This window comes from Penaeus chinensis, chromosome 33 (assembly GCF_019202785.1).
Source record: "Penaeus chinensis breed Huanghai No. 1 chromosome 33, ASM1920278v2, whole genome shotgun sequence".
NCBI classification, from domain to species: Eukaryota; Metazoa; Arthropoda; class Malacostraca; order Decapoda; family Penaeidae; genus Penaeus; species Penaeus chinensis.
The window spans coordinates 5,280,236-5,303,779 of record NC_061851.1 but is presented as its reverse complement, the minus strand read 5'-3'; the positions used below and the strand labels follow the sequence as shown (position 1 = coordinate 5,303,779).

The following is a 23,544-nucleotide window of genomic DNA, read 5'->3' as shown; positions in this document are numbered from 1 at the left end:
ATGGTGGCTCAATTATTGGATCGCATCGTTGTCCGGAGCTTTCTTTAGTTCTGCATCGTTGAGTTTTACGATATATTTCCTTCGCATTTTTCCTCGGTTCGTGCTGCAGACTGGGCTTGGTACTTTTTGTTGATTTGGTTATGCCCTCTTTATTTCGTATGCCTTTTATTTTTGTTTTCTCCTCTTGTATATTTGTTGATATCAGCATCATTGTCCGCGTGTTATTTATATAATTTCCTTCAATTCCTGCGTTCTAAATGGTACGTTTTGGCTGTTTATTGTTTGCAATCTCATCCCCACGAGCTATAGAGGAAAGCTGGGATCCCCTGTGTCCCTCTGAGGTATTCCTTTATTTGGTATCAATGCAATACTCGGTGTGATGATGTTCCAGCTCCGTCCACGCCACTGCCAAAGCCACCTCTGTAGCACCATTATCAACACCATTCCATCACCACCGCCTCCACCATCACCTACATCGGTGCCTGACGCAGAAGGCGAAGGACGGCCTCGGGCCAATATGAGATGCAGGTCATTATGACTTCGTTCCTTTGTTAATGCAGGTTCGTGGAGAATTAACGAGTGTATCCTGTAATTTGTATTGAATAATTTCGACAAACGACGTGGATCTCGCTTCTTCTTGTATTGGACTCGAATCTGGGAAAGATTGGTCGAAGATGTAATTTTCTTCTTTGAGGCTTTACGAGCATTTGCTACAGTGTCTTACAATCTCCTGTGGTTCCATTTTTTTCGTCGGGTGAGCATGGAATTTACCAACAACAATAGATACTAATCTGTAATTATCCGTCCATTGGCAATCCCTCGACGGTCCACACAAGCAGCACTCACTCAGACATATGTCAACAAAAGCCGAGCGTCCGCCAACCTCAGGTCAAAGGTCGTCTACCCAACGCCAGGTCAGATGACAACAAACGGACCTTTGTTGAAACGTGACCCTCCTTCGCCAAACACGGGCACGAGAGCCCTGGGTTGGCGGGGGTGGCGGCCCGGGCTCCGTGCTTGCTCCAAATAGGATTCTAAACACTTCGGCATTTCAGGCTCTTGTAGATTCAGATAATCAGACCACCATTACCCAAAGTGCGTCGTCCGAATCCCCGGTCGATATGAGGCACAGTCGTAAGGGGCAAAGGCAGCTAATTAGGAGCCAGGTTAATACGATGTGCATTCGGATGTCATGCTCGACCGTCGTGCTGCGGCGGCAACGGCCTCTGCGTGATGTGCCGTCGATCCCTACGAGCAGATGGCGTGGCTCGTAGGGCGGCCGGGAGGGTCAGTGGCCAAGGATGCGTTTTGTTGGTGAACTCAGCTGTCACCGAAGACTGTTTGTTTGGACGTTTGTGTAGACATATCTGCTTGTGTGGGTTAATTTGTTCCTGTGGCCATCCAACCCCATTTGACATCTGTTTTTGTGTGTATTTGGGTGTGTGTTTGTGTGCGTGCGCGCGCTTGTGTCTGTGAGGTTATGCCTGTGTGAGTTTATGGCTGTGTGAGGGATATGTGTGGTTGCAACTTGGAAGTTTGTTCCTCCGCGGTTGCCACATGGTGCCCAAGTTATTCCGTTCATCAGATATGAACATAGCACTCGACCATCCGAATTTCGTTGATCGAATAATAAAAACACGAAAGGCGAGGGTAGCGAAGCAAAGATAACTCCACCCACAGAAAACGAGAGAAGAATACGCAGAAAAATGTTAATGGCAGAAACATGACGGCGGCCCCACGGCCACTTTCCCTGCGACAAAGGGCTCTAACTGCTTCACTAATCACATTCAAATCATTTCCCGGAATCCGATAATTGACGAATGATGGACGTTTCATCGCTCGCTCTTGGCCCTCCTGTGGCTGTTGATTCTTTGAATATTTTTGTCGTCCGGAGAGGAATTGCTCTGAAAACATGAAAGCTATCAAGTGAAGGAATGCTAGTGTTATTGTAATGGAGCCGCTTCTGTTATCAATATATTTATTAAATATCTATACCTATTTACCTATATCTATATACGTGTCTACATCTGTGTGTGTGTGTGTGTGTGTTACATCTGTATGTTTGTATATTGTTCTTACCAGCAGAGAATCCATCTAGGAAAGTTATTCAGCCGTGAATGAAGCCTCAACGAAGTCTGATTGCAAAGAGGATTAAAAAGATCTCTTCCCCGCGGGCGATTTCCAAGACTTATTACCCGAGCGGCTCAAGGTTTCCTCGTCGACCCGAGAGACTCCTGACGTGGCTCACACTCGATGCTCCGACGCCCAGCATCGAGGGACTACACGTGGGAAGCCTTTTTTTTCGGGAGGAGGGGAATGCGTAAGAAAAAGGGGGAGGGGGGTGCATTTGAATATCATGAATATCATTGAATGATGATGAATATTAATGGAACCTCCCATGTCCATCCTCCTTCCGCTGAGACCCGTCCCGTTGCCCTGAGACTCGAACCTCGCTCCCTCTCTCCCACGGCCGTCGCAGCGCCTCGTCCTATCGGTCCTCCTTGCAAGAGAACTAGGAGGGGAGGGGGGTGGGGGGAAGCGGTAGCTCCGGGGCGGCTGTAAACACACCCGCGAGGAGGAGTCACGCCCTCAGCCCCGTGTCCTCACCCACGACACTCAAGGTGACTCACGGTATCTTGGGAGGTGTGGGAACTCCCGGTGGGTGTGGGCGGCCGGGCGGCTTCGGCTGGGGAAGAGGGGAAGGGGAAGGGGGAAGGAGGGGGAGAGGGAAGGGGGAGGGGAAGAGGGAACGGGGAGGGGAAGACAGAAGGGGGAAGGGGGAGGGGAAGACAGAAGGGGGAAGGGGGAGGGGAAGACAGAAGGGGGAAGGAGGAGGGGAAGAGGGAGGGAAGGAGGGAGGGGAGGCCGACTCCCCCGTGGGAACTTGTTCTTGGATTGGGAGTCAAATTGGTCTGAAGCGCTTTGTTTAATTATGTGTTATTATTGTTATTCCTTTTGTTATTAACATGATGTTCACTGTTATAATAATTTTCATTGTTGTTGTTACTGTTGTTGCTGCTATTAACATTATGAATATGTATATTATTATTATTGCTGTATTAATATTTACATTATCATTATTTCTGTTACTGTTATTGCCGACGATATGATAATATTTTCGTTTCTGTTTTCATCATCATCACTTCTATAATAAGTTTCATCTCTATCATGTTTTTTTTTTAAATCTTCACATACAAGGTATTAATCCAGAATGACTTGCAAATCACCTTGGCAAACGTGCAATGTACGACATACTATGCGTAAAAGTGATTCATAATTGGCACATACCTCGGAAGGCAGTGCACTGTGCATACTTTAAGACGGACTGAAAATAATGTGCCTGTGATTTCCTTTTTTTCAGCTTCTCTAATTCTCCCGAAGGAATCTGGATTAGATAGACAGACAGACAGACAGATAGATAGATAGATAGATAGATAGATAGATAGATAGATAGATAGATAGACAGATAGATAGACAGACAGATAGATAGATAGATAGATAGATAGATAGATAAATAGATAGACAGACAGATATATAGATTGATGGATATATAGACAGACAAATAGACAGAGAGATAGATAGAGAGATAGAGATAGATAGAAAGATAGATAGATTGGGTCTGTGCACTTGCTTCGTTATTCGTTATTGCTGCTACTTCCCCTCCTCTGTCTTCTTTCCCATGCCTCCTGTATCTTGTCCCTTGCTTTTGCTTTCTTTCCCCTACCCTCAGGTCCCTGCTCCCAGCCCCCAGTCTTCTTCCCTTTGCTCCCTGGTCCCTGGTCCCTGTCCCTAGACTTCTTCCCTTCGCTCCCTTGGTCCCTCGTCCCTGGTCCTTGGCCCCTGTCCCCACCTCGCCCCTCAAGACCCTCCTGCGCCATTCCCCTGTCACCTTTGCTCTGCGATTCACCAAGAGTCACATAGTTCCAGGGGGAGAGTTGGGGGGATGGGGGGTTGGGGGGACTTTCTTTCACCATTGTGAGGAGGGTGGGGGGTGGGGGGAGCGAGAGGAGGGGAGGAAAGAGAGGTGAATGAAATATGAACTCCACTTCATTTGCACTTCATGAGAACCCCTCCCCAGACAAAGGCTTTTTGGAGGACCGCGACAAAAACCTCTCTATAAATCCAGAAACTTCAACAATGGCATAAAGGTGAAACGAAATTCGGGCTTTTTCTGGTCAGTGTGTCCCTGCAGGGGCGTTCGGGCGGGTGGGTGGGGGGAGGAGGGAAGGGAGGGAGGGTCACTCGTGTTGGCGGTGTGGTCCGGGTGGTCGGCCTATAAGGGGCCATTTTTTGTATCTCTTTGGACCGCAATACATGTTCTTCTGGGTCTTTGATGGTCTTTTTTCATGTCATAACGCTGTTCTAGTTTTTATATGAAAGCTTCTGAGTTTATAGATACAGGTAGTAAAATGGACATATTAAAAGCACGCCCGATCCTTGCGCCTCAAAACATAAACATCGAACATAGAATGACGGAAAATGTACATGGACACTTAAAATACATAGATTCATCATTGTATTGCGTGTAACGAAATCACAGGCTATGGATAGTCAAAGGGGATTCGCTTTTTAAAATCCCAACTTAGCAAATTTCCCCTTCCTTATCCGCAAAAACATCCTTAACTATTGAGTCGATCTCATGTACCTCAGTACCATCACTTCGACCCCCACCTTTTCTCTCTCGCACCCCCCCCCCCCCCCCTTCGCCTTAATCCCCACAGCCTGAATCATCCCCAACCTCCACCTCTCCCTCCCAGTCCCTAAGTCCTCACACTTAAAAGTAGCCCCAACTCCCACTTTCCATAATGGCTAGATCCCCACATATTAAACATTCCCCAATTCACTCTCCCACTTTCCCTAGCCGCTAAATCCCCACACTTTAAAACATCAGCTGACTCCCGTCCCTCCCTCGCAGACCTCTAAATCCCCACACTCTAAGTCACCCCCCCTCTACTCACCCCCTAAACCCCCACCGCCCTGAATCACATAACTTTCGAGCGCGTCAACCTGCCAGAAGGAGACTGAGCCGACCTCTTCCTTGACCTCCAACTCCATGAATAGGCCGCTGCCTGCCTCCCATTTTTTCTAGGTGTCGCCCGCCTCTCGTGGCTTTTGGAAGACTGGAAAATGGGCCACAAAGCACGAAGTGTCACAGAAAAAAAAGGAGAGTGCGGCCGTTGGTGGCAGGCCTGTGTAAACACGCCACGGGAAGTTCTTGATCCTCTACTTGTGGCTCTTTCTTTGGGATAATTCCCCTCCATCAAGGCGCATTCTTCGGCCGCTGAGAGCTACGCCTATACTCTAAAGTCTTGCCTCTCTCTTTTCTTCTTTTCTCCATCTTTTTTTCTTTCTTAGCCCCTCTCTTTTCATGGCCTTTCTCTGTCTCCCATTTTTCTTTCTTCCTCTCTCACTCCCTCAAACCCCCAGTCTATCTGTCTGTTGGTCTCTCTTTCTCGTCTTTTCTTTCTTCTCTCTGCCTACCCAGATTTTCCATTTCCTCTCCTCGCCCATTTTTCTCTCCTCTCCCCTGTCTCTGTCTTTCACTTCAACAACATGACTAGTAACATGTCGGAAATGACCAACTCGCACGTACAGCCTAAGAAAATAATCAGTTAAGAACTGTCACTGATCATTATCCCCTCTTTAACACGAGACACATCTGACCCCACCACACTGACCTCGAATGACCCTTGTCGACATACAGTGACCTAGTGGGTTGGTCTAATAGGTCTTGATTATATTATTTAAGATGGGAGGAAATGTTTGTTTAGAATCTGGTAGGGGAATGTTGACCTAGGGTGTTAATAACTAGTTCTGGTGGATGTATGTGGATTCGTTTCAGAAGTATTGGTAGGAACGATTTACTAGCTGAGGTCGAATACGTATAGAACAGGGAATTCAACCATTTATTGTGGGATTCGTCTCTCTCTCTCTCTCTCTCTCTCTCTCTCTCTCTCTCTCTCTCTCTCTCTCTCTCTCTCTCTCTCTCTCTCTCTCTCTCTCTCTCTCTCTCACGCGTAAACACACACACACACACACACACACACACACACACACACACACACACACACACACACACACACACACACACACACACACACACACACACATACGCGGGCATGTATTCATATCACGTTAATGAATACGAAATGCCTCCAGACCACACCTTTTTCCTCCCTCGCCTTCCACTCCCATACCCCCCGCCATTGGAGGTGCGTATGCCTCATTATTTACCCGATTTATTATTAAATATCTGAACCCCTGGATCTATATTGGCGCCTTAGACCCCCTCCCTCTCCCTCTTCTCTTTCCCTCTTCCTCCTAGCTTAACCTCGTCTGGCCAAGCACGCTAAGGGGTCGAGGTCAGGTCAGTCCACCCGTCGCGACATTGGTCACGCCCTTGTCGTCACCTAGAGCGAGGACGGAGAGGTGATTGGAGGGAGGGGGGGATTCTTAGGGGGGGAAATGGTTCGAGAGGGGGGGAGGGGGATTCACACCAAGATGTTGAATTGGCTTGGGTGCAATTTAGGGGAGAGTCATCCCTCTTTTTCCTCGTTCCCTCTGTGCAAGGGCGCTGTGAAACTCGCCGTTGCAATCGGAAATATATTTACCCCGTCATCTCTCACAACATTAAGAGTTCACGGATCACTTCACTTGACCCCCTGAGTAACGTGATTAACTGACCTTCGAACTTTCCTGGGGGAGACTTCTATTCCACATCATGTTGAGCAAATGACAAGTTTATTAATGGACTTTACACAGATAAAGATCCCGCGAATCGCCCCCCTTATCTCTAGGCCTACATTAGCACGTGAGGCGTACGGTAAGCTGTGACCTGGAATGCCCCCCCGGTGACCTCTTGACAGGGCGGCATCGGGCTCGCGTGCGCCGTGGAGGATCGCATTAGGCCCGGTGCTGGGAATTAGATTACGGGTCTCTAATGCTCCTAAATGAGCTTTTTTCCTCCCGGGCGATGAGTATGATCGGAAATCCGGTTGGGAGGTTTTAACTTTTGATAGAAAGGTGTCAGTCGTTGGTTTTAGCGCTTAAAACTAGGTTTTCCTTTGTGTAAGTCGATGGCCTTGAGTTTGACTTGCTGTTTTAGCTTCTTCTTTTGATTTGTCTCGTTTATTCTACATTTCATCTAACTCTTCTGAAAGTGCAACGATCTACTTCACAAGTTTAGGTTGAAATACTGATTTCTGTCAGTAACACAAGGACCAACTCGAACTAGTTCGGCATTTTTAGCGGACATACACCTCACTCCGTGTTGGAACCGAACCCCAGCCATTGTCTAGATCCAACCACAAATGCCGCAACAAAGGCCTTAAAATGGGCATATTGTTGAAAGCGAAATGGGCTAAGAATAGACCATCGCAGGACGACCCACGCGCACCAGAATGGCAAGAAGGGGACGAGAGACCTGACCCATTTTTCTCCCTGTGAAAGAGATTAATGCGCTGTACAAGCAAATGAACCAGAGTATATTTTTGGTTAGTCTATAGAGAGGGCACAAAGGGATGGACGCACAGGCGGACGTCGGGATGAGGGGGGCGTCGACGGAGTGTGTGGGACGAGGAAATGAGGACGAACACAGGTGCGAGGCAGAAAGATCACATTTTCGAAATTCCCATTCGCCATTCTGCTCACAGTCAGAGGCAGTTATTTAGATGTTTATACATGTATGTAGGTGTGTTTATTTTGGTCCCGTTTAACTGATGGCTTCATCCGGTTGACGGTGACTTCAGCTTCTAACTGTCAGGTATCCTGCGTGGAATCCGTCCCGGCAGATCTCCATCACCTCCCTGTCACGCTGCCTGCATCTCACTGCTTCCCGTCTTGGCTTGCCCCTTGTAATCGGAGCCGCGTCCCCTCCTCTGCACCCTCCACCTACCTGTCTTTAACGGCGTCCGTCCGTTGTGAGCTGATCTTACACCACGTGATCTCGGCCTTCTCTTCCACTACATACTAGGAACTTGTGCTGAGGATGAGCCTCTATTCATGGAGAGAAGTGCCTCGTTGTGATCCTTATGTAAATAACTGTGGATCCTTTGCTGAATTGCAATATTTCCGGGTTTTAGGCTGAGCTTTCTATGAATCCATGTTTTATAATTTTCTCATAAAGTGTCAATGCGTTATCGATGATATACGATATATGAATAACCACACATTTTTCAATTAATGAGGAGAGAGAGAGAGAGAGAGAGAGAGAGAGAGAGAGAGAGAGAGAGAGAGAGAGAGAGAGAGAGAGAGAGAGAGAGAGAGAGAGAGAAGGGGTCGTTTGCAGGTCTAGCGGAGGTCGTGAGAAAGACTGCAGTCACGATGGCAATCACAGAGGGGCTACAGCTGAGACTCCCGAGGCAACAAAGCCACGAGAGCGGCCCTTACCACACGCCAGATGTAATCCAGGACCCTGCTACATCACGAAGCCTCAGCCTCCTCGTGGATCACCTCGTTCTGCCAGGTCCGCCCGCGCTCAAGGGATGCCGTGCGGGGAACCTTTTTTTCTCCTGCCGGATCAGTCGTTTTCTAACAGGAGAGATGGCCAAGAGTAGGATGATCGAAACCAAACTAGGCGACTGTTATATGAATAAAATTTAGAATATTTAAAAGTGAAACGTTAGAATATAAGTGTAATATGACGGTAAAATTCTTATGACGCCATTTAACTGTGTATTTTATTGGTACCACACACACACACACACACACACACACACACACACACACACACACACACACACACACACACACACACACACACACACACACACACACACATACACACACACGGTGCTTTACCTTCCGTCTTCACTGCTGTTGATCCAGATCCGTGAATGCGACGCGACGCCGGCCCTGAAAAGGGGGAAATTGGTTATCAACTTAAGGGTCAGGAGCCGCGGAGTCAAGAGTTCGCTGCAAAGGAAATCCAAAGTCAAGGGTTAAGTCTGCCTCCCCCTCGAGCTTGGATTTTTGTATAAAACCCAAAGGTCAGGGGGGAGGAAGGGGGAGGAGGGGGCGGGAAGTGGGAGGATGTGTGAGACCGGGTGTAATGTGTACATTGCCCCAGGGTGAGAGCAAGTGAAGGAGAGGTACGAGTTGCAGGGGATGGGGAGAAAGAGGAAGAGGGAGGGGGAGAAGAGTGTTTACTGGGGATGGAGAGGAAGGGAAAGGTGGAGTGGGAGAAGGAGAAGGAGAAGGGAAAGGGGAAGGGGAGGGAGAGGAGAAAGGAGAGTTTGCTGGGGACAGAGAGGAAGATACAGAGGGGGAGGGAGAATGAGAAGGAGAGGGGGAGGGAGTGGAGAGAGGGAAGATAAGAGTTTGCTGGGGATAGAGAGGGAGAGGGAGAAGGAAAAGGAAAAAGAAAAGGAAAAGGAAAAGGAAAAGGAGGGGGAGAGGAGAGAGGAGAGTTTGCTAAGGATGGAGAGAAAGAGAGAGAGGAGAGTTTGCCCGGAAAATGGAAAACCTTGGTTAAATTGTAATTTTCTTGCTTTCTTCGGTGTTTTATTTTAATTCATATATTCTTACAATTTTCCTGAATTTGCTAACCCATGCAAGGGAAATATTTTCAATTTTCGATCATCCTGAAGTTATGATTTACCTTGACGTTAAAAAGTCCGAATTAGCACACTGTTACTGCGTCAGCTTTCGCCTTTCTGTATAAAAAAAAAAAATATGTACACGTATCCGTACACCTTATTTGCTGAAGTGTGTCTGTGTGTGTCTGGGCAATAAAAAAATATAACTGTGGCGTTTGGAATCCACCCTAAGTCCTCTTCAGACGAAGCCAAAACAAAATGGATAATTCATTTCACCTTTTTTTTCGTTCAAGGAATCCGATGGATTCAAAACGTCACGATTTGTTAGTCTTCTTTTACTGTGGCTGTATTTCATTCTGTCTGTGTACACTCGCTGCTGTGCTTGTATTTTGTGTTTCTCACACACACACACACACACACACACACACACACACACACACACACACACACACACACACACACACACACACACACACACACACGCGCGCGCGCGCGCGCGCATATATATGGATATATACATGTACATATATATATATATATACATATATATATATATATATATATATATATATGTATATGTATATGTATGTTTGTATGCTTGTATATATATATATATTTATATATTATATATGTATATGCATGTGAGAGAGTGAGAGAGTGAGAGAGTGAGAGAGTGAGAGAGTGAGAGAGTGAGAGAGTGAGAGAGTGAGAGAGTGAGAGAGTGAGAGAGAGAGAGAGAGAGAGAGAGAGAGAGAGAGAGAGAGAGAGAGAGAGAGAGAGAGAGAGAGATCCCGGTTGGTATTCTTTCATTAGCCACTGCTCCACACAGACGCACACAAACTGAGACGCACATACCGAGATGATGATATATTGCCATGTTGTAATGATGTTTTCCCCGAGTTCTGCTAATCGTTTCTACGAATATAATCACAGCTATGGAAAATTGCCCACCTGTTCCCCTCCAATTTACGCCCTTGTCGCGGTGGACTTACGGCCGAAAATTGTCATCGTTACATTGGATTTATATATCTAAATATTGATGTTTAGCTCGTTGTCACCTTGGATAAACAACACTTTAAACTAATCTTTAGGATTTCCAAGCTCCATTTCGGAATTCAAAGTCGTGCATCTGATCCCCTGAAAGGTCACCAAGTCGAACCACAGCGAACCCCATTTTACGCGGCAAATATCTATTACTTTGCCTTGGCATTAATATCACCGTGGCTTCGGTTATGTTAAACCTTTTCCTCTCTATCTCCATATGCCCAAACGCAAACGAATCGTACAGATTGAGTTATACGGTTTCATTACTGGGGTGTCGATACGTTCCAAAAAATGTCTGATAAAAATCGCCATCCGAGAGCGGCACATTCCATGCGTTCCCACAACCATGCCCAACGTGTCCGAAACCCAGGGCATGGCTGGAACTCTGGTTTAGAATTTCTCTTAATATTTAGATATTTTTTCGCGATATGCGTACCATTTGCGTGTCTTCGTCTAAACCTGACGAATGTATTGGTAAATAATTTGCTTGCATTTTTATCAATTCTTGACTATATGTATTATATAATGACTAGCATGTTCTATGGCCTAGGTAGCTGTGGCATGTCCGCTTGTCAAAATAAGGTGCTGTGAATTAGTAAGTTCTGATTAGTGGGCAGAGGTAGGCCACGCACTCACAATCTTACTCCCACATCAACTTTATCCTCTTACTGGTATCGGGTCCTAAGTTTTAAGTTTGTTGAAAAAAGGGGGGGGGGGGGTCCCGTTATATCACTTAACCCGGAAAGATTTTTGATACTGTCAAAGAGAGAGATCGTCATTCTCGAACTTACTCTGTGATTCTTTTCGACTCATTGGTGATACCTCCTTTGTAACCACCATTCATGTGTTAACATTCGTACTCGATCTTTCTCGTCTTTTGTTTACACATTTATGAAACGGAGGCGAAATAAAAACACGGTTTATACCTATATCAAAATATGAATTTAGTTGACACTGCACACTATTTTAAATGGCTCCCAAAATTAATGGCTATACGCAGTTAAATGACGCGAAATATTTCATTCGCTAACATCCTTGACAACACGTTTACCGCGACGTCTTAGAAGTCGTGACGTAACGAGAAGCAAAGGGAAGGTATGTACGAGAAATCATATTCTAGAAAGTGCTGCCTATAGATGCCAGGTCGGACTTTCCCCCCGGATCTGTTACTGCCTTGTTTATTCGTATTGTCGCTTTAAAACAAGGTGCATAATGCGAAATGTAAAGGGAAATCAGAGACACGTGTCTTAAGGTTCCGTGTTTATATTATGTTTTCTTGATATGCCTTGTGTGTGGAAGAATAGATATGAATAGGATGGGCATGGGCAGGCTTAGTTCATGCCGATTAGTTATGCCCTCATCGATACCTTCGTTCTGGGTTGGGTGGGATGAGGGAGGTATTCAAATGGGGACTTGCTTTTCTACCATTAAGCCGTGCCTTTGGGAATAGGGCGCTCGGAACGGCGACCCCTTATAGCTAACCGTAGGGTAGTCACGACAAACCCATACCCATTTCACTTCCGCAAAGCATAACCGGGACGATATATGTGAAAGGGATCTCTGGCGCCTCCTTCAGAACACACCTTTGGAGAACTTTCAGGTTGTAAGGTGAGAAGCGCGGATGTGAGATTGCGCTTAATGTACGTCAATTGGGATGATTGCTCGATTTTAACTTCATTCCGGCGAGACTGAATTACCGACGCCATTGGGCAGATTGGCGGCTTCTTACGTAAAGGGGCGACAGCGGCGGCGACGGCGACGACCACGCGCTGATTAACGGGATTCTCGTTTCATGCAGAGGGCCAGACGTCGCGTCGGGTTGCGTCACCGGGCCTGCCTCTGTGGGGACGCTGTAGACGAGGTACTGAGAGATGTCCTGCTAAGACAAGTCCTTGGGGATTTCATTCTTCTTTATCACAATTTTATGATTACAACTAATCTCGTACTGTAGGGACTATCATTTCTCCTTTCCAATTGGAAGTGTCGGCGTCATTTAGACAATCATACATTTTAAGACTCCTTTATTCAGATTTCCGCCGCTCGTATCGAAGGCTTACATTATAGAAACATGCTATTGAATTATCTGTATGGATGGAATGAAAACTCAAATCGACGAAGTGCATTCAAGAGGCTTCCTCCCGTCATTACCTAAGATTATCCTGATAACACCGACAACCTGAAGCGACCATGAATTCATGAGATTAACCCGCCCGAAAAGTGATGCCTCGCGCCCGGCGGTAGAAAAGGCTGCTGGATTGCCATTTTCCAGGTCATTAAGGTAGTTGCCGTGGCGACGGGGAAAAGGAACAGTTGTACAGACAGATGTTTTAGCTGACACTTTAACGGTTACTCTTAAGTTTTAAGATACTTCTTTGTTGTGGTATTGTGCATAGATACAAACATATATATATATATGTGGATGTGTGTGTGTGTGTGTGTGTGTGTGTGTGTGTGTGTGTGTGTGTGTGTGTGTGTGTGTGTGTGTGTGTGTGTGTGTGTATGTGTGTACACATACATACTCACACATATTTCTTTTTCAAAACCTTGTTCATTCTTTCCAGGTACTGGAAGTTAAACAATCCCTGTATCTGATAATGTATATATTACGTTGTCAAGCCCATTTTAAAATTAGTCTAAAATATTACCTTTCGACCTGTAAGACGAAAGATAAGCTTATACGTTCACGGTTACCGACACATATCGGGCCGTCAGGTTCAAGGTTAGAACAGTTACCTGCCAGTAAGCTGCAACGTTGCCAACCGTCCACCGACCCGAGAGAAACAAATTGTTCGTTGCCTTTACTACCGATGCACCTCCATCAAGGCAGCTGGAGTGAACGATCAAAGTGCCTCCACACTCCCCGAATTACCGTCCGGCCAGAGAGCTAGAGTTACCAGGAAAATCAGCCACGTATCGGGTTTGACAGGGAACTGACACGCAGCCGAAGAGAGCGCGTGTGATGACAGGCTGATGGTCAGACAACCCCGGCGTGTTGTATGTTAACTCGGCCACTATGCAACCCTGATGATGGGGCGGAGTCTCCGTTGGGTACGGCTTGTGCTTTGGCTTCTATTTAAGGCTTTAGTATACTCCTCAGCGTTGCCGTAATGTTTAGCTGTGTTATCTATGAGTCAGAGCGGTTTTTATGGAGACCCCCCCCCCCCTCGACCCTTCCTGGCTGGGATCGAAGGGAGCTGGAGAATTTTTTTAAAAGCCGGTCTACGGATGTGTAGCATCTGCGAACTAAGCCTTGGGAATTACAGCACAGCGAAATAACCGACCTTGCATTAATTTAACGTCTCTTAAAAAGAAGGAACGCTTTCTTCGAGGGATAATACATGGCCCTGGTAATTCTAGAAGATTATACGCTGGTGAGCGTATCTGTTAGGAATCAACAACTATATGTTAAAATTTGTTAATTTGGCATTGTGAGGCTTGGCTTAATTACTAGTGTCTTTTTGTGATTTCTCTTGGTAATTTAAATAATTATGTGTTCATACAGAGTAGCCATTGTGATTTTTTCTTCGATTTTAGATACGACTGTGCTGAACGTGTTAGAGGAAATGTTGGGAAAACATATTTAAATATAAGACAAAACAAGAGGTAATTCGCATCTCATTCCCATTAAGGTCAATCAAGGTCGGGTAAATTGACTTGCCAACCACATCCTCTCGGCCGACCCCCAGTGCGTGAGAATTTACTAAATTACTGCCTCCAAATTGACCTAGGTTGTCAAAACAGGCAAGGTTTTGCCACGTTGTGTGTGTGTGTGTGTGTGTGTGTGTGTGTGTGTGTGTGTGTGTGTGTGTGTGTGTGTGTGTGTGTGTGTGTGTGTGTGTGTGTGCGCCCGTGTATTTTTGTTGACAGCAACTCCGCAGTCTTCGTTGAAATCTTTTATGACAGACCTTTTGTAATGCTTAAGATACACAGCGTTAGATATTCAGAGCGATAGCCTGTTGCGAGTCGGCGGCTGTGGCGTGAGAGCCTGGTCGGTGACTGCTGGTCGCCTCAGACATGCTCGGCATAGTGAGATCAGAATTAAAACGGCGAGGAAATTGAATCGTAAATAAATAGGAGTCAGAGAATGCTCGAGAGGGACACGGTTCAGTTTGTATCTTTTCCGTTGAGGGCATTTTGCGGCATCCGATATGAAATAAGTGAGATATTTTTTTCCTGAGGCAGCACCGTCGGGAAGAGAGAGGAGAGGAGAGTGGAAGGAAAAACAGGAGAGGAGGCTGTGGTAATGAGCGGAGATGATCAAAGTGACCTCAAGAATGCGGTGACAGGATTACCCCCTCCCCCCCGTCCTAACCCTCTTGACTTGTGATTGCGCCTCCACCCCACCCCCCACCCCCACCCAACCCCGGAAGGTGAGACGTCTTGTGGCTGCCACCGTGATGAGTACCCGCTTGTGAGAGGACGTAATGGACACCGCAAAGACCCCGAGATCAGTCGAAACCGGCGCATTATTCACAACCTATAACTAACTTGTAACTCATTATGCGCTGTACAGGAGTAACACCAGCAGTAGGACCGTGAGGAAAATCGTACCTCATTTAGAACTCCCTCCCTCCCCTTGGCGATTGCCTCCCATGAGAGGGCTGTTCACCCTTAATGATCCCTGGGGAACCTGCGCCCTCGTCTCCCGCCAGGACACGACCTCATTATGGTCCTCCAGAAATATATCTTCGTGGAACTGAGCCTCGCCTGAACCCCCGTGAGATAAGAGACCACTCCCACTTCCGGGTTCGAGCGGGAGCCAGCAGACCTCAGACGAGGGGAGCGACGAGGGGGAAGGGGGCGAGGGGAGGGGGCGAGGGGAGGGAGTGACGAGGGGGAAGGTGGAGGGAGAGTGAGGGAGGGAAGGAAGGGGGAGGTTTAGGGGTGAAACTGGATGCCGTTTAAGGGGAAAAGAGTTTGGGAAACTAGTCAAACAAGGTCAGAGGAGGCGGCCTGAATCAGGCGGCAAAGATGCGGTTGTTTTACTGACTATTCACGTTTTCTCGCCCGTTAGTTTTGTTGAATTTACGTGTTTATTTACCCGTGACCAGGTCTTTAGTTCACACTTTTCCCCCCTTTTTTTATTTCCTTCCATTTAGATGTAATATTTATATTCAAGAGAGGGAATAAAACACGAACAAATGTAGAACAAAAAGGAATTGCCGCGTCCAAGATTTCGCAAGACTTAAGAAATTCGCAGCAGAAAATCGCAGCACTCAAACATCCAACTTATTTCCCCCCTTCTCTGCCGTGGACTAAAATGACACTCGACGTCCTCTCGTTTGTTCATATTTCTACTCACAAGTGCTTTAGAAACTTCGAAACTACTACAGAATTTTTCCAGAGCTCCCCCACTTCACCTTTCCGTGCACTTGTCATTTCAGTTTAAAATTTTCGGTATATTTTCCCCTTAAAAGATTTTCGTTACTGTAAAAATGAAGCTTTTTTCACCCAGCCTGTAAACCAGAGCCTGACCACTATCCCCCAGACTCCCCCCCCCCTCACATACCCATCCCCTCTGTGAACCCCCTCCCCCTCATGCCCACCCCTTCCCGTGATGGCCCTGACCCTCGCCCGCAACTTCCTGCCTGGGTCACATGCCCTGGCCTTCCTCTGGGAACATTTTTTGAGTGTGCTTCTGTCTCGAGAGGGTGGACCACAGGTTCATAAGGCTGTGTCGACGCATTTTCTTATCTATTTTTCACTTTTTGGTTTTATTTTTTATTTTGATTTTAGTTTTTTCGAGACTTCTATTCCGGGTATAAAAATATTCATTATTATCGAAGAGAAAACAGGGAAAAGTGGATAAGTATGAACAGGTGAGTACACACGAAAACAATCGCAAATTTAGGCATCGATGCTTGAATCGCAAACAAAACAACGCCAGACTTTTATATGACCCCGTCAAGCAAGAAGACTTTATCGCACGTGTGAAAGCTGGCTCCCACACGCCTTCTCCTGGGTGTTACTGCATTAAACAAGCGCTGTAACATTTCCGAGTCCATGTGAGGGTGTTTGTTGTTTAGGTATCAGCATTTGTTGGCGACTCGGCAATGTTTTATTGAAGTGATTAGGTTATACTCGTTTAACATTTTAACTTATGGTTAATGTTTTGTCAAACAGCCAGATCACCATTACAGTGGCGCTTCTTTGTTCTTATAATATCCAGGGAAGTGAAAACATAAAATCACCAAGAACAGGCTCTTGGTCCCCTCCTTCTGCAGTGGGACAAGGTACAGACAATAAGAACTTGCGTCCAGAAAAAAGTGGCCAAAGAAAATGACACTTCTCGCTTCCAAGTGAGCCCACATGTTCACCACAATTAGCATGAACATGACCACAAACTATTGGAACCAAGATACGCATCATATTCAGCCTGGGTCGTAACTCCAGGCGCGGTGTACATAAATCTTACCTTTAGTATGCTATCATTTCATCTGTCGAAACTGTCAGCGTGTCTGTAGAACACACACGCACACGCACACATATGCGCGCACGCGCACACACACACACACACACACACACACACACACACACACACACACACACACACACACACACACACACACACACACACGCACGCACACGCACACGCACACGCACACGCACACGCACACGCACGCAACATCACACTCAAGGACACCCCAAAGTTCTGACTCGGCCTGTCGATCCCTTCTCGTGAAAAGATGCCTCGTCGCGCCCATGGCAAACACCGCCCTTGACTCAGTCCCACTTAACATTCAGCTTCGCCAGTTGTGTGCTATCATCAGGCTTTGACTTGGACTCGTCGATGATCAAATATTTACATGTAAGTCTCTCTCGGGCGCAGTCGACTCGAGTCCCAAAAATTAACACCTCACAAGTGCTTAATCCTCGAGCTCCCCATACAAGGAGAGGGCAACAGCGAGCGGAAACGCCCCGCCATTATCTTAATAGAAAATAAAGTTGAAAGCTTCATGCCGTGCACACAACAACCGGCTAACACTTGTAGGGACCGCGGAACCAAATTTATTTTAGCGCGGTTGACGTTCCAGAGGTTTTGCTTTTGCCCCGTACGAGACAATAATATATATATATTTTTAATTTTTTTTTAAGGTATTGAGTAAATGTGTTGTGTATGTTTATTATCAAAGTAATTGCTATCGTCCGAAGTAAAAAAAGAAGACAAAAAATCACGAAAGGCCACACTAAACACACAAACTGAAAATAACTTCAGTTCCTCAAACCTCACGATAAAATGAAAATAGGTTGCAAGCGTAACCTTATCGCAACGAGCAACAAGAGATAGTGACTCGCCCACCCTTCGCCTCCCGACGCCCACTCCCGCCCAGCCGGGGTCCTGCACGCCCAGACTGCTAGATGTACCCCGGCTTCCTCCATCGATACTGTTACGTGAATAAACTGCACTCTTTAGTAACTGGATAACGAACTACCAGTTATTTTTTATTAGTATTACGGTGTACCCGAGAAACACAAAGAAAGACTATTAGTTATACGTTTGCCCGAGCGATTAGCCAAAAGGGGTGGAATGATTTAAATTGAATCTAAAGAAAGGTGCAGCCCCAGTCGAAATAAGACTTTGGGCGCAGCATTAGACGACCGCCGACACAGATAGTGCTAACGAACGAATTAAAATGATGAGATTAGAATATCTTCGGCGTGGAAAGAATGAGCAATGCTTCACACGCAGATAATAAATTGCCTACGCCTACAAAGTACCAACATTCATAAATTATAGAAGTCTCGGATCCATAAACAACACGGCTCTCACACCCACAGCAACAATACCCTCGCCCACATTTTCGCCCGTAATGACTCAGCCTTACCCCGCGCTCATACTATATTCAATACTACACGGGTAATCAAGTTGCAGGCTCCACACCCTTGTTTTCTGCAATATGTTAACGCCAAATAAACCATATTAGTATGCAACCCTGGATCTTGAGGTAGCCTGGTGATACTCCTGCCATGAATGAGGGAGTGTGGCCTACACACCTCACTCCGCCGACCCTGTCCTGCGGGATTTTCGCGGAGATATGTATTTATTATTTATAAATCTTTGGTTTACTGCGCGTGAGTCCATATACGTTGTATTTATTCTCAGGTTGGGGGGTTTATTTCTCCACGATTTCTTTTTTTTCCTCAACTTGAAGTCTACCGGTAGAGAGACTGATATTTTCACAGTTGGAATTTTATGCCGAAGAGTTCACGTGGGTTGGGGGATGCCTATCCAGTCACTGTTCGAAAACAAGTTGCAAAACAGAACATCAGAAGATAACGTGCTTGCTTGAGGCGTTGCGGTTCATTTGCGTGGACCCAGCAAAGGAAATTTATTACATCCACGTATTGACGTTAACGTGCTGGAGATATAATCGTCAGATGGTAGTTAGTGTTGACAACTACAACGCGTAGTGGTCTTGCTGCCAGATGAAGGCAAGGCGCGGAACCTGATATGGGTTATTACCTTGGTTGACGCGACGATGATTGGCGTGAAAGAGAGAGAGAGAGAGAGAGAGGGAGAGAGAGAGAGGGAGAGAGAGAGAGGGAGAGAGAGAGAGGGAGAGAGAGAGAGGGAGAGAGAGAGAGGGAGAGAGAGAGAGGGAGAGAGAGAGAGGGAGAGAGAGAGAGGGAGAGAGAGAGAGGGAGAGAGAGAGAGGGAGAGAGAGAGAGGGAGAGAGAGAGAGGGAGAGAGAGAGAGGGAGAGAGAGAGAGAGAGAGAGAGAGAGGGAGAGAGAGAGAGGGAGAGAGAGAGAGGGAGAGAGAGAGAGGGAGAGAGAGAGAGGGAGAGAGAGAGAGGGAGAGAGAGAGAGAGAGAGGGAGAGAGGGAGAGAGGGAGAGAGAGAGAGAGAGAGAGAGAGAGAGAGAGAGAGAGAGAGAGAGAGAGAGAGAGAGAGAGAGAGAGAGAGAGAGAGAGAGAGAGAGAGAGAGAGAGTGAGAGAGAGGAGAGGGAGTGAGAGTGAGAGTGAGAGTGAGAGTGAGAGTGAGAGTGAGAGAGAGAGAGAGAGAGAGAGAGAGAGAGAGAGAGAGAGAGAGAGAGAGAGAGAGAGAGAGAGAGAGAGAGTGAGAATGAGATTGAGATTGAGAATGAGAGAGTGAGAGTGAGAGTGAGAGTGTGAGAGAGGAGAGAGAAGAGAGAGTGAGAGAGAGAAGTGTGAGTGGAAGAGAAGAGAGAGAGTGAAAGTGAGAGAGAGAGAGAGAGAGAGAGAGAGAGAGAGAGAGAGAGAGAGAGAGAGAGAGAGAGAGAGAGAGAGAGAGAGAGAGAGAGAGGGAGGGAGGGAGAAAGCAACGAAGGAGTCCCGACACAAATTCATCATTTTCCCCTCCCTCTCAGCAAACGACTTTCTTTAAAAGGTGCTCGCGTTCACTCCCACGCCCACACATTAGTGTCAGGATCGGGATGTCGCTTCCCAAGGCTGATAGAAGCTGTCAACCGGAGGCACTTCTTTGTTCCAATACAGGAAATCCCGAGGGCGAACCTGAAGACGAGGCTGGGGGAGGGGGGCAGGGGGGAGGTGATTTAGCGTCCTCGGGGGTGTCCTGGGGCGAGACAGCTCTTCTTCCGCTCATGCTTGACCTGCCGCTTTCGATCCCTTGTGTTATCCTTTACATGCTTACCCCCCTGTGCCTTGTGACCGTTACCACTGTTTTTATTTTATTATGTGCATGCAGCCGCTCAATCCACATTTGTTTGATCATTTATTTCCACGTATATTTCCTTTTTTTTTTTGTTTCACTTTGTCTCCTTATTTTTCATGTATGTTTTTTTTCATTACGATTTACACTTTCGAACAAGTCCTCTGTCCATGAATATTGTTTTATCAGTCTTTCTCCCCTCCACTATCCCCTGTGCCCCTCGTCCTTGAGAATCGTGCTCCTGCAAGTCGTTCCTCCCCTTTGTCTTGGATCGGAATTAACTCGGTGTCTCGTCTCCCACAGGCCGAGGAGCTCAACAGCATCGTTGGCCACGCCTTCCGCCTCGCCTACGCCGCCCATCTTCAGAAGTCGGGCGCCACTATTAGAGATGTGATCCCTACCCACACCCACGGCAACACCCCCCCACTCCCACACACTTTAGCTCACCCCCAGAATCACGGCCACAGCCACGGCCATCCCCACCTCCACACACCGTCACCTTCCGGCACCCCCACACATACACACCAGAAGTCGTGTGACCATACCTGTCCTCCATCGTTGTTGCAGGTATATGCCCGATGAGTATACATGTTTTTGTTTATTTTTTTCCTGTGGCTTTCCAAGGATATATCGTTGTGTTTGGTCGTTTTATTTATCGTTTGTGAATTATTTATCGTTTGTTTTCAATCCTGGGTGATGTTCAACGGGTAATAGGGAGGTCCTTGGATGGTCATATTTACTTTTATTTTTTGGTTCAAGAAACACACCGGAAACATACCTGAAGCCTTATAGTTTTTTTTTTTTTTTTTCAAATGAATTCGGTCCATTTCCCTGAAGCTTTACCCTATTCCACTACATTTCCCCCCTACCATCATTTTTTTTATATATATAATGTATTGCCCTCAATCCTAAATGATTGGCTCATCAAGGCTTATTCTTCCAGGCCGCTGCAGCTTCTCGCGAGTCTAGTCCCAGCCCCAAGATGAGAACGCCCGGAAGCCCCGCCTTAGCATCCAGCCCCACACACAGCAGCATCCAGAAGCCCTCGTCTCTGCCCGGTCTTCACAGTCACCCGGAGAATGATACTCCACACTCTCCCGACAGTGAGAACAGCAACAGGTAAGGCTCAGGATGCTTATATATGCACACATAACCACGCAAGTCTTCTCTGTCTCTGAGGGAGGGAGGGAGGGAGGGAGGGAGGGAGGGAGGGAGGGAGGGAGGGAGGGAGGGAGGGAGGGAGGGAGGGAGGGAGGGAGGGAGGGAGGGAGGGAAGGAAGGAAGGAAGGAAGGAGGGAGGGTGGGAGGGAGGGAGGGAAGGAGGGAAGTAGGGAAGTAGGCAAGGAGGAAGGAGGAAGGAGGAAGGAAGGGAGAGAATGAGAGAATGATATTTTTTTTTTTTTTAACTGTGATATGTTTGTTTCTGTTATAGAAACTAAACTGTTATTAATCTAGAACAATGCTCAACAGCCCGTCAGAACTAAACAGCTCGAAGAGACTAGCAGATAAGCCTCCATTAATCAAGAAGCTAAGTGTTACCCTCGAGTCAACGTTAAACTTGGAGGAGGACCTTCATCCCCTAGTCACTTCTTCTTCCTCCTCATCTCCATCGTGCCAGACCTCCTGTGTCACGACTGGCACTAGTTCTTCCTCCACAACGAGTACGGCTGTTGTTGGTTATGTTAATGAAAAGGTCGCAGACGCACCAGTTACAAGCGTCCAGTCTGCCAATGGACAGGAGCAACAGGATGCTGATAATAAATGGTGAGTTATAGGTTTCAAGTTAATGATTTAATGGAGAGAATAGGTCCATTTTTTTAAATTTTAACCTCGCATTATAATTTTACTCTTAAATAGTAAATAATATTTGAGAGTTTATTTTAGATAGCACTTAAGCAAGTTTTTAGATAGTGCATGCTATGTAACATAACTCAAATTTTCTTAGTTCATAGTTCATTATGCTATTATGTTTACGTTGATCTGTAAAGTATAAATAGTATAGCAATATGTTTTTTCATGATTCCAACCTTTTAGTTATTATTTTGATAATTTTCCTAGTTTTGACCTTCTCCTGTCACTGGACACCCACCAGGAAAGATCACTGAGAGGCATCATTATTCAGCCGCAACAACGCATTAATTAATGTTATCATTTTTCTATAGCCGACTGGCTGACGATGTGAAGCTGAAGCGCATATCTCAGATCTCAGTCAGTTCCAGTGCCTCCTCCGGGGTGGTGGGCCTCGACGTCTCCACCTCGAGTACCCGGTCAGCCTCTCCGCCGCCTCTGCCAGAACGCTCCGACTCCCTCACCCCGCCTGAGGAGCCGCACCTGAAGACAGCCGCTTGGTTCCAGGCAGGAATTCCCAGGTATGAATTGTAAGTTTATGCAGCTTGATCTGACCACATATTTTACCACACTTCTGTGTTATGTCTCGATTGTGGGTTAAAAGAATACTATATTGGGAAGATATATCTATGTAAATGTATATCAATATAAATGTTGATCTATGTAAATGTATATCAATATAAATGTTGATCTATGTAAATGTATATCAATATAAATGTTGATCTATGTAAATGTATATCAATATAAATGTTTATCTTTGTAAATGTTTATCTATGTAAATGTATATCAATATAAATGTTTATCTATGTAAATGTATATCAATATAAATGTTGATCTATGTAAATGTATATCAATATAAATGTTTATCTATGTAAATGTATATCAATATAAATGTTTATCTATGTAAATGTATATCAATATAAATGTTTATCTATGTAAATGTATATCAATATAAATGTTGATCTATGTAAATGTATATCAATATAAATGTTGATCTATGTAAATGTATATCAATATAAATGTTTATCTATGTAAATGTATATCAATATAAATGTTTATCTATGTAAATGTATATCAATATAAATGTTTATCTATGTAAATGTATATCAATATAAATGTTGATCTATGTAAATGTATATCAATATAAATGTTTATCTATGTAAATGTATATCAATATAAATGTTTATCTTTGTAAATGTTTATCTATGTAAATGTATATCAATATAAATGTTTATCTATGTAAATGTATATCAATATAAATGTTGATCTATGTAAATGTATATCAATATAAATGTTTATCTTTGTAAATGTTTATCTATGTAAATGTATATCAATATAAATGTTGATCTATGTAAATGTATATCAATATAAATGTTTATCTATGTAAATGTATATCAATATAAATGTTGATCTATGTAAATGTATATCAATATAAATGTTTATCTATGTAAATGTATATCAATATAAATGTTTATCTATGTAA

The 23,544-nt window shown here is 45.6% G+C and overlaps 1 protein-coding gene across 5 annotated transcripts in view; it reads left to right on the top strand.

The window, feature by feature from the left end:
• LOC125042970 (uncharacterized protein DDB_G0271670-like) overlaps nt 1-23,544 on the top strand; it is a 214,471-nt gene that overhangs the window by 185,115 nt on the left and 5,812 nt on the right. For 2 of the 5 annotated variants that reach the window (XM_047638827.1, XM_047638825.1), the window contains exons 2-5: nt 20,517-20,780; nt 21,157-21,332; nt 21,684-21,977; nt 22,376-22,591. In XM_047638827.1, coding sequence (XP_047494783.1) covers nt 20,517-20,780; nt 21,157-21,332; nt 21,684-21,977; nt 22,376-22,591 — 950 coding nt within the window. The remainder of the gene's footprint in view (nt 1-20,516; nt 20,781-21,156; nt 21,333-21,683; nt 21,978-22,375; nt 22,592-23,544) is intronic. The other 3 variants (XM_047638829.1, XM_047638828.1, XM_047638826.1) reach the window with 2 other exon arrangements.